The sequence below is a fragment of the Schistocerca americana genome, chromosome 6 (assembly GCF_021461395.2).
Source record: "Schistocerca americana isolate TAMUIC-IGC-003095 chromosome 6, iqSchAmer2.1, whole genome shotgun sequence".
Taxonomy (NCBI): Eukaryota; Metazoa; Arthropoda; class Insecta; order Orthoptera; family Acrididae; genus Schistocerca; species Schistocerca americana.
The window spans coordinates 535,872,355-535,889,272 of NC_060124.1; the positions used below are offsets into that span (position 1 = coordinate 535,872,355).

General features: G+C 40.0%; 1 protein-coding gene across 2 annotated transcripts in view; it reads right to left on the reverse strand.

The window, feature by feature from the left end:
• The window catches only part of LOC124619376 (5-oxoprolinase), a 204,989-nt gene that overhangs the window by 105,736 nt on the left and 82,335 nt on the right, over window positions 1-16,918 (reverse strand). For both annotated transcript variants that reach the window (XM_047145702.1, XM_047145701.1), the window contains exons 3-5: window positions 14,324-14,568; window positions 8,357-8,605; window positions 5,876-6,077 (exon numbers count right to left, since the gene is read on the reverse strand). In XM_047145702.1, coding sequence (XP_047001658.1) covers window positions 5,876-6,077; window positions 8,357-8,605; window positions 14,324-14,568 — 696 coding nt within the window. The remainder of the gene's footprint in view (window positions 1-5,875; window positions 6,078-8,356; window positions 8,606-14,323; window positions 14,569-16,918) is intronic.

Below are 16,918 nucleotides of genomic sequence, written 5' to 3' on the forward strand. Positions count from 1 at the left end.
CGACAATACCTCTACTTTTGCTGCTGTCACCTATTCCACAGCAAGCAGTCCCTTTCACTCAGCCTAGCCACCTGTGGTTATCACCTCACTCTCCAATATGCCAAAGTTCTCACTGAGGCCTTGACAGACTGAAAGTACCCTCCCATCCTCATCCAGAAACAGATCTCCCGTGCATTGTCTCTCCAGTCACCTGCCACCTCCTTCCATATGCCTACTGTCTGGCCACAAAGGAGCACTCCCCCTTGACTCAGTACCACCCAGGACTGGAGCAACTGAATCTCTTTCTTGCCTGGTGTTTCACTACCTCTTCTCATGCCCGGAAATGAGAAATATCCTTCCCCAACCCTCCGACAGTGGTATGCTCCCACCAATCGAACCTACACAATATCCTTGTCCATCCCTACTCCAGCCCTGCTCCAAACCCCTGGCTGATGGCTCATACACCATACTTCCTCCCACTACAACCTACTCCAGTCTTGTCACAGGTATCTCTTATGCCCTCAAAGGCAGGATTACCTGTGAAACGAGTCCCATAATCTACAAACCATGCTGTAACCACTGTGCTGCTTTTATGTGGGCATGCCAACCAAAAAAGTTGTCTGTCCACATGAATGACCACCACCAAACTCTAGCAAAGAGACACTTGGACCACACACTTGTTAAACATGCTGCCCAATGTGTGCTCCACTATAATAATTGCTTCACAACCTGCACCATCTGGATTCTTCCTCCCAACACCAGCTTTTCTAAATTGTGCAGGTGGGAACTCTCCTTACATATCCTTCATTCTTATAATACCCCTGGCGTCAACTTTTGCTGGTTACTCTACCCCTCTCTCTTCCCTGCTTCCACCCTAGCACTACCCACCTCTTCCATTCCACCAATGCATCTACTAGTCTTTTTCTCTCCCCTCCCCTCCCCATCTCCTCCCCTGCCCTCCCCTCCCCTGCCCACCCCTCTCCTCCTCTCCTCTCCTCTCCTCTCCTCTCCTCTCCCCTCCCCTCCCCTCCCCTCCCCTCCCCCATTTCCCAGCACAGCCACCCAACTCCACACCTAGTAGCCCTATCCAGTCCCCACCACCCCCGCTAGCTCCCACAGCAGTATAACATCCCTCCCCCTCCACACACCATCCCAACTCCTTGCCCCCACCATTCACTGCAAATTGCTGCTCACATCAGATGCAGGCACACCCCACAATCGGGCCTGAGAGATTGTAAATAGTAGCCATGTGTGTCCGAGTTCTCCTTGTGTGAGTGTGTATGTGTAAGATACTTTATAGTTTTTACCAACTCTTCTAACCAATACCAACAGTGTAGTCAAAAAATGGTGGGTCTTTTCCATCTAGTTTTGCAGGTTACATTACACTTATTTGTGCTGATGGACATTCAGCAGTATTTGTGCCAGGCATTTCCTACTTTTCATGACAGTTCTCAAATGGCTGACCCTCTGTATCCATGCACATCATCTGCAGATAGTCACAAAAGATGAAAATCATGTTTAATAATGATTGTGTGATATATATCTGTTTATTTTCAATGCATAATACGAATTTAACATTGTTGAGGTAGCTCATGAATATGAAACATCCTCTCTGAAGATAAACACTTGCCACTAAATGGTGGTAGCAAATCTGTTCACTGATTCGAAAGACGAAGTGGAAGACAGCTGACTTTATTAATGGAGGTATGTTATGATTCCCAGACTTCTGCTTTGGGTTCAGTACTCCTGCAGTGCTCCTTCCAGTTTTTCTTTCCAGAGCTAAGAATTTTTCCTTCCACACAAGGGAAAGTCCAGGATAGGATAGACAGCTACTCCCCACAGAGAGAAGGCACTGAGTTGCACAGAGACACAATGAAAAGACTGCTAAACATTTAAGATTTCCTAACAAAAATCCAAGGCTATGATAATTTACTCAAGTAGCGTGGAGGTTTTGTATGAAATACAAAATTATCAAATACAAAGCTCTACAAAAATACTGTGTAATGTTATGACCAGTTATTCAAATTGCAAATAGCTCAGTAGATAATAATCTTTAACATGGTTTATCATGTAGCTGACTGTATCAAATAATGTATCTTTAGCATTGCAACCTCTGTAAATGTTAGCAATAAAAATAATAAAGCACTTTAGCATAAATCTGCATATTTTAAAAGCAGTTGTTCAAAATGATACCTTGCCAGATGTTGCATAAAAAAGAAATTGCATAAGAAAACAAACAGTGTCAAAAATTTGCTTCATTATTTTACAACTTATTGTCACATGTAAGTTCTTGTTAATAGGTAATTTTTCTAATTTTCAGTGCGGTAGGGTCTGCAGCTGCGATGAATTTTTTGCATGATTTCTTGAAGCCTTCAGCTGCCATTCTCTTTATTTCCTGTACAATAGTAAAATTTTGGCCCTAGGCCACTTTCAAGTATCTAAAATGAAAGTGTCATACATTGGATACATTAGTGACACCTGTGATTTTGATCTATGGTCATATCTTGGTATTATTTCTGACAAAATTACTCGATGTTTCAAGGATACAAAATTATACACCAGTTACAGAACCCCTAACAATCTAAACCGATTGTTGAGACACATACCACATAAATCAGAACCATTTTCACTATCAAGAATCTACAAAATTAACTATGAAGAACGCCAAAATTTTATATTGGACAAACAGAAAGAAAAGTTAGTACACGTTTCAAAGAACACATGACAATAAGTAACAATAACCCATCCACATTGCTGCACACTTGAAAGACACCAACCTCAAAATATCTAACATACAAAAGGCATTCAAAAAGTTTTGCACAGTCTTCTCTAATTTTTTTTTTTTTTTATTTTTTGCAGGAGGAGAATAAATTTTTTTGTGAGCATACTTGGAACATTTAGCTATAAGTTGGCGTATAAAAGTATTTTCTTTTATTTACAAGTGAGCTATAATGGACCGTGACTTAGATGTCAGGTTGCGACAGTCGTCAATGATGTAGTACCTCTTCAAGACCGGTGATGACTCTGCCACATCGATTCACAGGAAGTTGTTCCCTGTTTATGGGGAGGACACAGTGGATCGTAGCAGTATCCACCAGTGGTTGCAGAGGTTTAAAGAAGGTGATTTCTCTCTACTGGACAATCCACGATGCAGGAGACATTAGGCGGCAATGAGTGATGCGAATAAGGTGACCATTGATCAAATCATCCAAAATGACAGATGTGTGACGACATGACGGCTTGCTGAAATGACTCATTTGTCATTGGGTAGTGTGGTATCACTGGTACAGTCACTAGGGTATGAAAAATCTGTGCACGCTGGGTGCCTAGATTACTGACAAAAGAAATGACAACGATGAGGAAGAATGTGTGCGAGTGTCTCATGAAGACCTTTAGTGAAGAATGGAAAGAGTGTTTTGATGGCATCATTACACAGGATGGAACATGGTTGTTTTTGTCCGAACCTGAGAGCAAAGCCCAATCCATGGAGTGGCATCATCCGGGTTCCCCTCAGAAGAAGAAACCAAGACTTTCACAGACAGCAGGCTTCTCCAGGGATCAGTGTGGTGCCATTTTCATTGACTTTTTGGAACCTGACTCCACAATTAACTGGGACCATTACTGCTTGTCACTGGACAAGCTGCAACGTGCCATCAAGACCCACAGACCACAGTTTCAGGGTCAGCACATCAGACTACACCAAGACAGTGCCAAATCCCATACAGCCCTTCTGGTACAGGAGAAAAATCAGGAAAATGGGTTGGCTAATTTTTCCTCATCCTCTCTACAGTCCAGACTTGGCTCCATCTAGTTTTTACCTCTTCGGTCGTCCAAAGGCCCACCTGCACGGTAAAACATTTGATAGTCAGAAAGAACTTATTTCCTGTGTCAAGTGATGGTGTAAAAGATAATCCCCAGAATTTTACCAAAGTGCATTTACATCATGGAAAAAACATTGGGCCAGATGTGTCACAGCTGATGGAGGCTACATTGAGTAGGCTCAATGTATAGCTCAATGTTCCAAGTATGTTCACAAAAAGTTTCATTCTCCTCCTGCAAAAAATTAAAAAAAATTGGAGACGACTGTGCAAAACTTTTTGAATGCCCTTCGTAGATTGATCACTTCAAATATTATGCAAGTTACAGAAAGGAAAAGTCATGGATGTAATGGAAGAAATTGAAATCTACATACATCTAAAAGATCAGTCAGACAGAGTTTTAAATAAGAAGTAAAAAAAAAAAAAACAAAAAAAAAGAAAAAAACTGCTAAATGGGGAAATTCCTAGACAACTTTCTACCAGTTCTACAATGAAGCGTTACAGAAACACAGAACGTAAAATTATTGCTACACTCATTAATAGATATGACTGTAATGCAAACATCACCCAGCCATAAAGCAGTTTTTACTAGACTCTCATGGTTCTCAGTACTATTTCATTAAAATACTATGATAAATGTGATGTATAAGATCTTTGTACCAACTATTCAAAAATGACATGGTTCTACAATAACAGAACAAATACTTACAAGTTACTTTAAAGAAATTACATACAGTCATATTTACACTAATTATCAATGATAATTAAATATAACTGAGAACAAAAGCATATGCAGCAGGTTAGGTAGCAAATTTCTGTAAAATAATTATCTTCCTAGTGTTAAGTACGTTATACATAAGAGCTTTGCAACAACTGCTCGAAAGTAATATGCTCCTAAAATAGTGTGAACATCTCTAACTAATTTACAAGCATAACATGTCGTCATAGGAGCAGCGACGTATATGACATAATCTGTTACTAAAACATCATCCATAGTAAGTTATAATGTGCCTAGTATATTCACAGATACGACTTGTTCCTACATCAAAATCACAAGTGTCACTAATGTATCCAATGTGTGAAACTTCCGTTTTAGATACTTGAAAATGGCCTAAGGCCAAAATTGTACAATCATACAGGAGATAAAGAGAATGGCAGCTGCAGGCTTCAAGAAATCATGCAAAAAAGAAATGTAATTTTTCATTACAACTTAACAAAAGTTGTAACACTAATAGTGAAACTGTCATTATAGATTGTTATTCTGGAGCAAGGACAAGCAAGAGTGCATCCAAGTCAGTTGTTGGAGTCATGACATACCAAGTCAGTATGCGCGGAGCTGTTGGCTTCCATATACAAATATGACTGATGCGTGAATAGAGCTGTAAACTCACCAAGTTTTCATTCTGCCACCAGTTGGTAATGTGAGTGCAGTGCCTTGACAAAATGGTGACAGCAAGAAAAGAGTTTGTGGGTGTTGGAACATGCAAGGCATTTATTTGTTACAATATTTTTGGGTCCATTAGAAGGAATTATGGAAAACAACTGCCGATTCCAAGAATTTTATAAGCCGACAAGACAGGGCACTCCCTCCGTGGAGCATTCTCAGTGGAGCATTGTTGCACATCGTTCTGTTCCCTTGGGTCCCCCAGGTTGCCTGACTAAATGCCTTGTGACTTTTTCCCCTGGAAGTACATTAGGGACTGTTTATCTACTTCACTGCCAAGAACACTGGAGGTGCTCAGAGAGTGCATCAATGACACTGTTATGACCATTGACAGGATGTTACTCCATAAGCTATGAAATGAACTTGACAACCATTGGGGTGCATGTTGCACAACCCAAGCGGCGCTCTTAGAGCATTTTTCAAGTGCAAAATGCAAATTTGGTGAGTTTACAGTCCTATTTTTGCATCAATCTTATTTGAACATGTAATACTATGGAAAATATACAGCTCTGAAACTGAATCGATCATTTATAGTATCTCTGTATTATTGACTTTAAAGTGGAGTTGGCAAATATATTCCTAATACATCAAAATAACTTCATTTGTTTTTATTTGGGTATTACAGACAGCATACCTGAGGTGCCTGTATTGTGACTCCCGCTGTAGTTGATTCAAATACATGCTCATATTCTCCATCAAATCTGCTAACATCAGTGGATGTTCCACCCATATCAAACCCAATGACTGGCAACTTAGTTTCTCTTCCATATGTTGTGACAGCATATCCAACCACCCCACCTGCTGGGCCAGAAAGTATTGCTCGGGAGCCATTGAATCTGAAACATTATGAATGATGCTTTCAGAAGTTCTCATTGTACTCTTCTACACAATTTTAAGAAGACAGTGGTGCGTAGTTGTACTTCCTTTGCAAGCAGTCATCACCTCTTCTCAGTGAATACTACAGCACTTCTTCATTTCCAACTTAGATTCCTCATCCCCTATGCAACATCACATTCATCCCTAGATTACATCAAACAACCAGTGCTTCTGGAACTTTAGATAGCAAGCATTTTTACTAACAGTATGTCTGATGCACCTATTCAAATCCGTAATTAAATCTTCTCTGGTTATCACCCAAGTTGTACGTCATGTTGTCACAATGTTTCGATGAGTTTCCTCCATGTCTTGGAGCTAAGGGTAGGAAACTTGTCACAATGTTGCAGCAACACTACGCCACAAATTGGATGATAATTCAAGAAGATTTCACCAATGAAAGTCCCATATATATTTGAATCTTGATTTCTTTTACCAAGGGCAGTTTCTACTTCTGCTGGTATTTATGAGGTGTGCTCAAAAAGTTATATAAATTTTATAATTTTGTGTGCTTTATTAGTACAGTTTGTGTGATTTTGTAATTGTTGCTTTGATAAATGTGTCTGAAAAGTACATGAATAGTGTAAGTCAAATCAAATCTTTAGTCTGTTGTAAGCTGTCAAAAATGTTACATGTGTTTTGGTTGTGTCAGTGGTTGTTTTGTGTAAAAATGGAATGGAGAATTTGTATTCAATTCTGCTATAAGAACAATGTGAAGTGCAGAGAAGTTTTATAAATAGTAAATATTGCTTTTGGTGAGTCTTATCAGTAGAACATGGGCTTATGAGTGGTATAAGAATTTCAAAGAAGGCTGTGAGGATACAGATGACAACAAGCACCCTCGTCACTGCAGCACATCATCAACTAATTAAATCAGGTAAAAGTGAAACAAATTATTAAAATGATTACCAAATCACAATCAGAGAAGTTGCTGATGATGTTGGCTTATCAACTGGCTCATTTCATGAATTTTTTCTCACATGCCATGGGTATGAAACAAGTGACAGCAAAATCTGTTCCAAAATTGTTGGCAAAAACTGTTGAATGCAAGTTGCTCACGAGTTGCTTATGAACTCAATAAAAATGTAAAACTACTGAAATACATTATAACGGCTGATGAAACATAGATTTACAGATCTGACAATGAAATTAAGTCTCAGCTGTCCTAGTTGAAGCATTCTGGGTCACCAAGGCCAAGACCAATAAGTGTGTGGTCAAATGTGAAAGCTGTGCTCATTGCATTCTTTAATTTCAACAGCATAGTACACCACGGGTTTTTGCCACAATGTCAAATGATCAATAAGGAGTACTACTTATAAATTACACACCGTATGCATAAAGCAACCAGAAAAAAAACTGCCACGGGTTGTGACGAAAAACATGACCCGCAGTTCTGGGTGACTTTTCCTAGACCTCTCCAAGTCCTTTTCCTCCAGCCCTCTTCCTTCCCCTTCAGCTCTTCCACAGGAAGGAGGAGCCACTAGATCCTGAAGCATGCCTAATTATAACCTTCTTTTATGTGTGTGTGTTCTGCAGCCGCTTGCAGAGTAGATTTATTATCTATCCAATTACAATATAATTCCGGGCTTTTGCAACACAATACTGCAACTGCTTAAACTTTATTGCTAATTCATGAATTTTTGGCCAAAAATAAAACTGTAATGATGTTTTAATCTCCATACTCACCACACGGCATGTGACACTTTCTGCTTCCAAAACTAAAAAAAACTGTAAGGGACTAATTTTACAAATAGATGAGATTAAAAAATGCATCACAGAGAATGCTAAAAGCTACGACAAAGTTAAAGTTCCAGAAGCGTTTCAGAGATTGGAAAAAGTGCTGGCATAAGGGTATCTAATGGGGACTATTTTTAAAGGGATAAAATTGATGAAGGCAAATAAATAAGATTCTTTCCAAAAAAATTCCAATTACTTTTTGAACAAATTTTACACATAAAAAGATGGTTTCCTACGCATCATCATGTTTGATAGGAGTGCAAGGTGGAATGAACAGGAATTTCAGGAATGCAGTGTAGCAAGTTTGCAGTACACATCTTTCAACATCTTACTTTTGTGTATTCATTTCTCTAAGAGTAAAAAGACTTATTAATAATGCCATTTCCATTATCCTTGAGTTGGTAAGTAATGCCGCTTCCACTATCCTTGAGTTGGTATCCAAGTGCAGCCTATAATAGTAACAGAATATTTAATCAGTCATAAGCTAGTGACCGACAGTACTTACACATCCATGGGAGTAAGACCACCATCACTCTGCATAAATAGCACATTGACTCCTTTGAGATTATCTTTGAATCCAGAAGCAAAGCCCTGTACATAACGCTGAATGTGTGGCGTGAGGTATGCATCTGCACAGGCAGTGAAGCCACGTGGCACAATGCGGACCATGGGCATAACCTGGTGTGACAGAGATACATGCCCGAAACCAAGTTTCTTTGCTATCTCACCCACAGCCAGCTCATGGTCAGGAAACCTGAAAAATAAGACGAAGGAAAATTTTGATAATTTTTCACAAGTAACTTCTGTCAGCAATGTTCTTTACATAAAGTTAAACTATCGTCAACACAAAGGTTTGTTTTAACACCACAGTGCTTTACTAGGAATGGTCCTATTGGAGATGATACATACTTGTTTTCCTCCAGTCTTTGAACTGACTTAACTAGCCAAAGGTTAAAGCAATAATAAGTGACAAAAATTTCTAGACCAACTGGGTTAGAATACTGGACCCATGAATTTGTAGTTGGCACAGTTGCTCTGGACTGTTGTAGGGTTTTGTACAAAGGACATGGACCATGTCTCTGTGCTTTTGTCTTATTGACGAAGGGTCATAATCCTCGGCTTCATATGTAATGCCCAACAAGCAATTAAGGATACAACTGGGCCAAAGTAACACTTAAATTTTCTGACATTCCCATTTGCCACACATGTGTAAAACTCCATATCAAGTCTTCTGGTCTCACTGACCAGTGCTAGGCATTGTAGTGATCACAGTCTTTCTCCTGGACATCCAACTGCCTCACTTCTTTGATCCTGATGATGAGTGTTTCATGTAGTAGTTTAAAAGGGAACATGTATCCATCATTTTGTTTACTCAACTGTACAGATTGAAGAGTGGTGTAAGAATGGTGTGAAGCCTGTACTGTCTTGCTTCACTGTGTCCTATGCGAAGGTCAGATGAGCAGTACTGCATCTGTCCTCCTGTTTGACATCAACGTACATCAGGAGCATATATGACAATGTCTTAATGTGTTCTGTGAAGCCTTGTCTGTGGATGGCAGGCAGTTTTCATCCTGTGGGTGATGCAGCAATGTGAAATTACCTCTGATACCAGTCTCGATTGAAAAACTTTTCCACAATCAGAGATTATCACACAGGGTACTCTGTGCTTCAAAATGATTTCTTCTACAAGGAATCTTGCAATTTCTGGAGATTTGACAGTCAACACAGCTCTGATGATAGCATAGTGGGTGAGGTAGTCAGTGTAGGCTATTGTCCATTGACTCCCCATTTGTCAACTTCAGGAACCTCCAAAGGGGTCGATTACAGTTCGATGGAATGGCACTACTGCAGATGTGATTCATACCAGATGCCCCAGAAGTAACAGCAGCACACACTTCCATCATTGCCATCCCTTACAGTGGCTCACATTGTGTCTAATGGATCAGTAGAGATATGGCCAGTGATACCTGTATCCAATTCTAGAGTTTTCATGAATCCCAGGTGACCAGATGTTGAGCCATCATGAAAATACTTGAGGATTGCTGACTGCAGATGAGATGAGATGATGAGCAGCCATTTCTGCTCCATCGGATCATAGTTGCTCTTATACAACATTCCTTTTATTAATTGGAAATTAGAAATTTTTGTCACTTATTATGGCTTTCCTTCGTCAAGGCTGCTTGATCTTCCCTGTGCTCAGCAGCAATGTCATTTAATGCAGCAATGACTGAGGTTTTGTCCATGCTGCTGTGTTCCACCATAGGATTCCTTGAAAGGCAGTCAGTGGCCTTGTGTTTGTGCTTTGTACACCATTTTGACGCTTTACTCCTGAAGTCTCCATGTCCATCTCACCAGATGATACAACAGAACTCCCCTATTCTAAAATTGCTATGATTAGTGTGAAGTTCTGTCTCAGAACTCGAGAAGATGTTATGCCTCCTTAATGACAAGAATGATCTTTTTTGTGCCACGTTCCAGGAAAATTTTGCATCTCCCTGCAGTAAGTTTTGCTACAGATGTGCCTTGGTACCATAGTCTTTTATGAATCAGCTGTAGTATGAGAACATACCAAGAAAACCTCTCACATCAGGAATGTGCTGAGGAGTTGGAAAAACTGTGGCTGTTCACATTTTCTCTGGATCCGGACAGACTCAACTTCCATTCACTAGATGCCCCACAATTTTTTATATCTTGGGCAATGAAGAGGCACTTTTTCAAATTCAGACAGACACCTGCAGTCTGAACACATTTCAACAAGGTTTTCAGTCATCTTAGATGATCTTCAAATGTCTTAAAAAAAAACAACAATCATCTGTATAGCAAAGACATGCCACCCATTTACAGTGTCGAAGCATGTTGTCCACCATCATTCAAAGGTGGCTGTGGTTTTATAGTCCAAACGGTATAACTTTGAACTCTTAGAGGCTGTCAGGAGTCACAAAGGCAGTCTTTTTTCTCCTGTCAGCCTTCCACCCTGTATTTTTGCCAGCAGCCTGTCTACATTTCCAGGCCTGATAAATACTTTGCTCCTTTCAAGCAGTCCAGGTATCATCAGTGAGTGGCAGTAGATATGACTTTGTTCAGTCATCAGTAGTCGATGAAGAAAAGCCATGTGCTTTCCTCCTTCACAAGGACCACTGAAGAGGACCAAGAACACTCTGAAGGCTCAACGATATTATCCTGCAGCATCTTCTCCACTTCCTCCTTGATTGTCCTTTGTTCAGCTGGTGATGCTCTATACAAGTGCTGGTTAATTTGTGGATGATCCCCAGTGTTGAGACAGCATTTTATCATGAGCTGCTTGATCCATCTTTTCTTCACTTTGGATCTGAAACCACTGGAAACTTGTAACAGAATGGCTATTACTTGTCAGTTCTGTTTCTCCATCAATCCTGATCCTATTGGCAGTTCGATAGTGGCTTCCATCCCTGAGGTGCCTTTAATAGTAGCAGAGCATGATTCTAGATCAATGACACTATGCAGCCCTTGCTGGACTGATATGGCTCTACTCACATGCCTTTGGGGACAAGTTGTGGCCGCTCAAAAAAATTAGTGATCTTAGATTCTCCTTGACCACTCAGAATGCTTATTATCAACACTGGCGTATAGATTTTTTTTATGAGCCCAAGTAGCTTTTTCCAATTGACAGAAGGTTCACATTTTAACTGTGCATCTGAATTAATGATGAACTCATCTTTTCTTTAACAGCAAACAACTGTGCACATCACTCTGTTTTTTGCTGTGAATGTTGGAATAGCTTGTCAGTCTGGAGCTCTGATTTTCCACAACGTATGAATGTTTCTGATGTCTGCAAGAAGTTCCATCTGAGAATAACATCATGACAACATGCTGTTAAGACAACATATTTGTAGAGCTGTGTGCTGCCATTTATGCAGTATGTTCTGGAGGTATTTCCCATTTGAAACCTCCAGCACAATCAGTTTTGTATCACAGAACACAGTCTTCATTAGCTTGCAACAATAAGCACTTCACATTGCAGAAAAAAAGCCCCTGAATTGTCTAGCGCCCAGTTTGGTTGGCTACTAATGACGGAGTCAATGAGATTTCTTATCATCCTGGTAACTGTCGTCCATGGAGAGTTTTCATCTGTGCCAGTCTCATCTCCACAGATTGTTGTCTCACTTGGTTTTCCTCAGTTTACCAGCTAGGCGATCTACTGATAGCTCTGTACAGTGATGAGGAATGTTTAAGGCATGCTGGGGATCAACGCTGTCCGGGGTACAGTACACACTCTGGCCCACAGGTCAACTATAATCATCTGCAGTTAACTGGCATGCATAGAAATGTTGTGATAGTTGACACCTTTCAATGTGACTGTCACTGAACACCTGTTGTTTTTTTTTTTTACCCTGCAATAGCACATTGCATGTCCAAGGCATTGACAGTGAAAACAGACTGCCATGTTCTCCTCCGTCCTCCAAATGTCTGTTCTTCTGCAGAGTATTTTACTTGGTGGAGGAGCTGGTAGTACCTGCAATGGTCAAATACTGGGTTGCGATTTGATGGAGATGCACCCTAAAACAAAACAAAACAAAACACACAAAATTTGATGGCGATGATGCGGGTACAAGTTGGCAGAGTCTATTCTTCATGGTGCATTCGACTGGTGGTGGAGACAGGTGCCAAAGATCAATATACCTCTCTGCCACATTTTCTACTACCTCCTGACAATGGTGTCAACATGCATGGTCATTATCTCTAGTGTACTTGGTTCATCAGTTCTGACTGCTATACAATGCTGTATCTCTTCTCCTATAATCTAGCATGAGAAAAGTAAGGTCAGGGTGTTCTCCCACAATTGCTGTAGGTGCAACATTCGGGAGTCGTTCACCAAACCTCTTTCATCCAACTCTTTTCTATAGTGCTTCCTTGATGCACTGGCACCACTTGATGGATTCTTCTGCTATTGTGAAAACCTTTTGTCAGAAGGACTTGATATACATCTTCTGTAAACACTTTCACCAAATGTGAGATCTTGTCAGCTTCTGTCCTTCAGTTTGACCTGGAGTTTGTCCCAACTATTGAGTCTCTTCATTGTTCTTGAGCCATAGCTGGCCTATGTCATTCAAGTAAATGCATATGTTTTGCCAACACATGATTTTATCCTACCAGTTGTATTTGGTGATTCTGATCATTTCGGTCATTTTATTGGGTCCTGAACAGCATCTCCACTCTATATACGAACATCAAATATTACAGAATGTACAGTAATACCGCAGTCTAAGAAATACTAATTTAGCCAAAAGAAGGACTGCATTAGCCATCACAGGCTGGAAGCTGGCTATGTGACGACATGTAGGACAATACAAACAGTCAAGCAAGTGGGCTACACAGCGAAGGCAGACAATTGCATCAGAAAACAGCATAGCGCAGCAACAGCCGCCACACTATACAAAGTGAGGTCGCCATACCAGGGGTGATCTCTGCTATACAGGACATCACTAGCCACAAGTTTTAGGGAAACAAATGTGCTAGAGAGTGGTATAAATAGTGTTATAGTTTGAACCACAGCAGATTTCTCATTGATTCATCATACAGTTGTCTTCTCTACATGCCAATCCATAGCATGAAGGAGCATCATCATCAGCAGCAGCAGCCATGGTTTCAAGTCCAGTGCTTTCAGAACTAATTTTCTGATGGGACTTGGCATCCCAGTGCTGCCAGCCCATCACAGTTGCCTTTTTCCACCAGCACTGAGTTCCTAGGAGGACTCAGTGCCACAGTGCCAACGACCATCAAATGCCTGCCCAGGGTGGAAGGTCGAATCCTTAGTAGGGCAGTTTCCACACCTTATCATGGTGAAGGTGCACAGGCCAGCAGTAGTCATCCAGGGATATGCCACCATTGCCAAGAGAAGTAGTGCACCGCTGATGTCACAGCTGCAGCCTAATAGGCTACCAGTTGCCACACGCCTTTTGTCAGCACTGCCAGGCACCAACTAGAATTCTGAGTGGATGCCATCTTCGGCCAGGGTCAATGAGGAGAGTCTTTTACTGTAGTCTAAATATTGTTATGTTGATTATGAAGTTACCCCACAAATAATTACACACATCAGTCCACAGCGAATGGTAAATTGTTACTTCGTATGCATGGTTCATATTTTGCTTACGCTTTCTTACAGCACGTAATAACTGTATTTAGCTTTTCATTTGGATTATTCAGGTGGTTTCTCATTTCTTGATTCGCTTAATATGTACACCTAAAGTTTTTGCCTCATTTATCAATGAGAGATATTTCTGTCAGTGCTCAAAACTGGTGCTGCAGTGGGGAGTTTCTGTGTAGTAGTAGTAGTAGTAGTAGTAGTAGTAGTAGTAGTAGGGTGGTGGTAGTATTAGTAGTATGAAAATTGACTGAGCCTGCTGGTTTTTTACAGAAGTTACAATATGCCTGTTAACTTTGAACCATTCTACTGAAGTTAGAGAGAGGGAGACAGAGAAAGAGAGAGACTCACATGTAAGAATGGGCGAGTACTACAGCAAGGCTGTTATAGCCTTTGCCGCGAAGTGCCTGCAAGTCTCTGGTCAGTTTTTCAGTGTCCAGTTCCTTGACAGCCAGGAGCTCCTCTCCAGTAGTGCCTCGCACTTTCCGCCAGTCTGCAGCCATCTCCTGCAGCTGGCAACGCCCGGGGAGTGCAGGAATTACACGGCAGTCCACCTCTACGACGTCCTCATACAGTACCTCGGGTGTGACTATCTCCTGCAGATGACATAGGACACTTCAGTATGTCAATCTTACTATACTCGCAGATCAAGACAGATACACAAGGCATAGTTAATTTCAATTCAGGCAGGCTAGGAAAAAAATCTTACCTTCACAATCTCAAATGTCATTGAATTTAGCATATGTCACAAGAAAGGCCGGAGTGAGGAACACGTATTTTTTTGTTCTCTCCAAAAAAAATTTCTGCTCCGAAATACAGTCCTCCAAAGATGACTTTGTGCATACCATTTTGAAGATGCGAATTTTGGAAAAAAGTTTAAAATGCTGCATCTCTGGAACAGTTCTAGATATTTTGTTGTTTTTTTTTTATTTGAAGGACAATTGCTTTATGATTACAAAGAAATCCTCCATTTGGACTTATCTGTCAAAGTTCTTTTACTATAGTGTCACGTAGAAGAAGGTGTAATTAGATGAATGACGAACACTAACTTCACTTAGCGAAGGTTTATTCAGCACTTGCACATACAAGAGCACAGAGCGAACTGCCTCCAGCCAGAACACACGGTATATATGCAGTTACAAACATTCCCGTGCAATGATTCTTAACATTTGTGGATACTTCTAGAATGCACTTGAACCGAATATAAAAATTAAAATTTTACAGTTCAGGTGAGTTTTGAACTCACAACCCTCCATGCAACAGTCTAGTATCATAACCATTGCACCATGGTTTCTGCGACAACAGGGAAAAAATCTAACTTTTCTGGATTGGCATTTAAAAAAAAAAAAAAAAAAATATTGTTTCAGTATATTACAAAAAAGATTCAAAAGGCGACAGTAAAATAATTTTGACAGATATGTTCAAACGGAAGATACCATTGTAATCATAAAGCAATTATCTTTCATATAAAAAGAATCTAACAAAATATCTAGAACTGTTACAGAGATAAAGCATTTTAAAAAAATTTCCAAAATTCGTATCTTCAAAATGGTGTTCGCAGTGTCATCTTTGGAGACCTGTATCTCAGGGCAAGATTTTTTTTTTTTTTTTGGAGAAAACAAAAAAATACATGTTTCTTACTTACTCCTGAATTTTAACATATGCTATATTCAATAACATCTGAGACTATGGAGGTAACCCCACTGCCTGAAGTGATAAAGACTATATAAGAAGACTTACATACTGCAATTTAGTTTGTTCTATTTAGTGCTTTTTTTAAACAATAAAGGAGAGCAAGACAGAGAGAGAGAGAGAGAGAGAGAGAGAGAGAGAGAGAGAGAGAACCTCCCCTGCCCCCCAATCTTCACACTGCTCAATCTCCTCAATAAAAATTACTAACATAAGCAAAAAAATATAGGTTAAGTATATTATAAATACTCTGTTAATATATGTAGTTGTATATTACCAGTACGAAACCTGCTCACATTTAAGGGGTATGTGTTTATCATCACTGTGCACAGGAAATTGCACAGGAGTGACACACACAAGTTACTTGACTACAAGAACATGTAGCCTATTTACAGGTCTTACTGATCATACACACGTATGCACAAATAATTTACGATTTATATATATATATTTTTAATTTCCACAGTAATGTAAAAGTCTGCCTGACAGTAAAGCGAAATTTGAAAACAAACTGAGAAAGTCTCTCCTAGACAACTACTCATATTGCGAAGAAGAATTTCTACTACTGTAACATGTACAATGTGGTGGGTAGTAATTACTACTTCACATTGTATATCAAAAAAAGTGAGAAGAAACTTATTACCAGAGCATAAGAAAATTTCAATTTTATTTATTTTTCCATATAAACCGTTTCATTAACCCCCACACAAAGTTTCTTCACACAAACTATCTAAAATACGAAGTTATGTCATCTCCTTTTCTTTAAGGTTGGTGAGCAACTGCTCATTAACAGCGAATCCTTCAATGCTCAGCAAATGACTGTGCTTTGTCTTATGGATATAACCTCGAACATATGTTTTGTCCTCTACATTTCCCAAGCCTATTCGGTAAGCATTCTCTCAGAAACGGAAACTTGGTCTACAGATGCGTCCAATCCCACGCATCGGCTTTGACCCGTGACGTAAGGGTGTTGTGTGTGAGGTCATGACAGAGCAGAGTTTGGTTTGTGAGTGTGGCGTGTTTGTAGATGTTGTCATGTTGTGGTGTGTTGTGCTCTCTGGTGGTATGTTCAGGGTTTTCGTTTGTGTGGTGTAATGGGCTCAGTTTGTTTTTGCTCATTATCCAGAATTGTTCGAGTGTCGGCTGTGTTTGTAGTGGAATTCGTTTCAGTGAGTTAACGATTTTGTGTGAACGTTAATTTAGTGTTGTTCGCTGTACATCGTGTGGTAATTTTAGTAAAATTAATTGGTTGTCGTT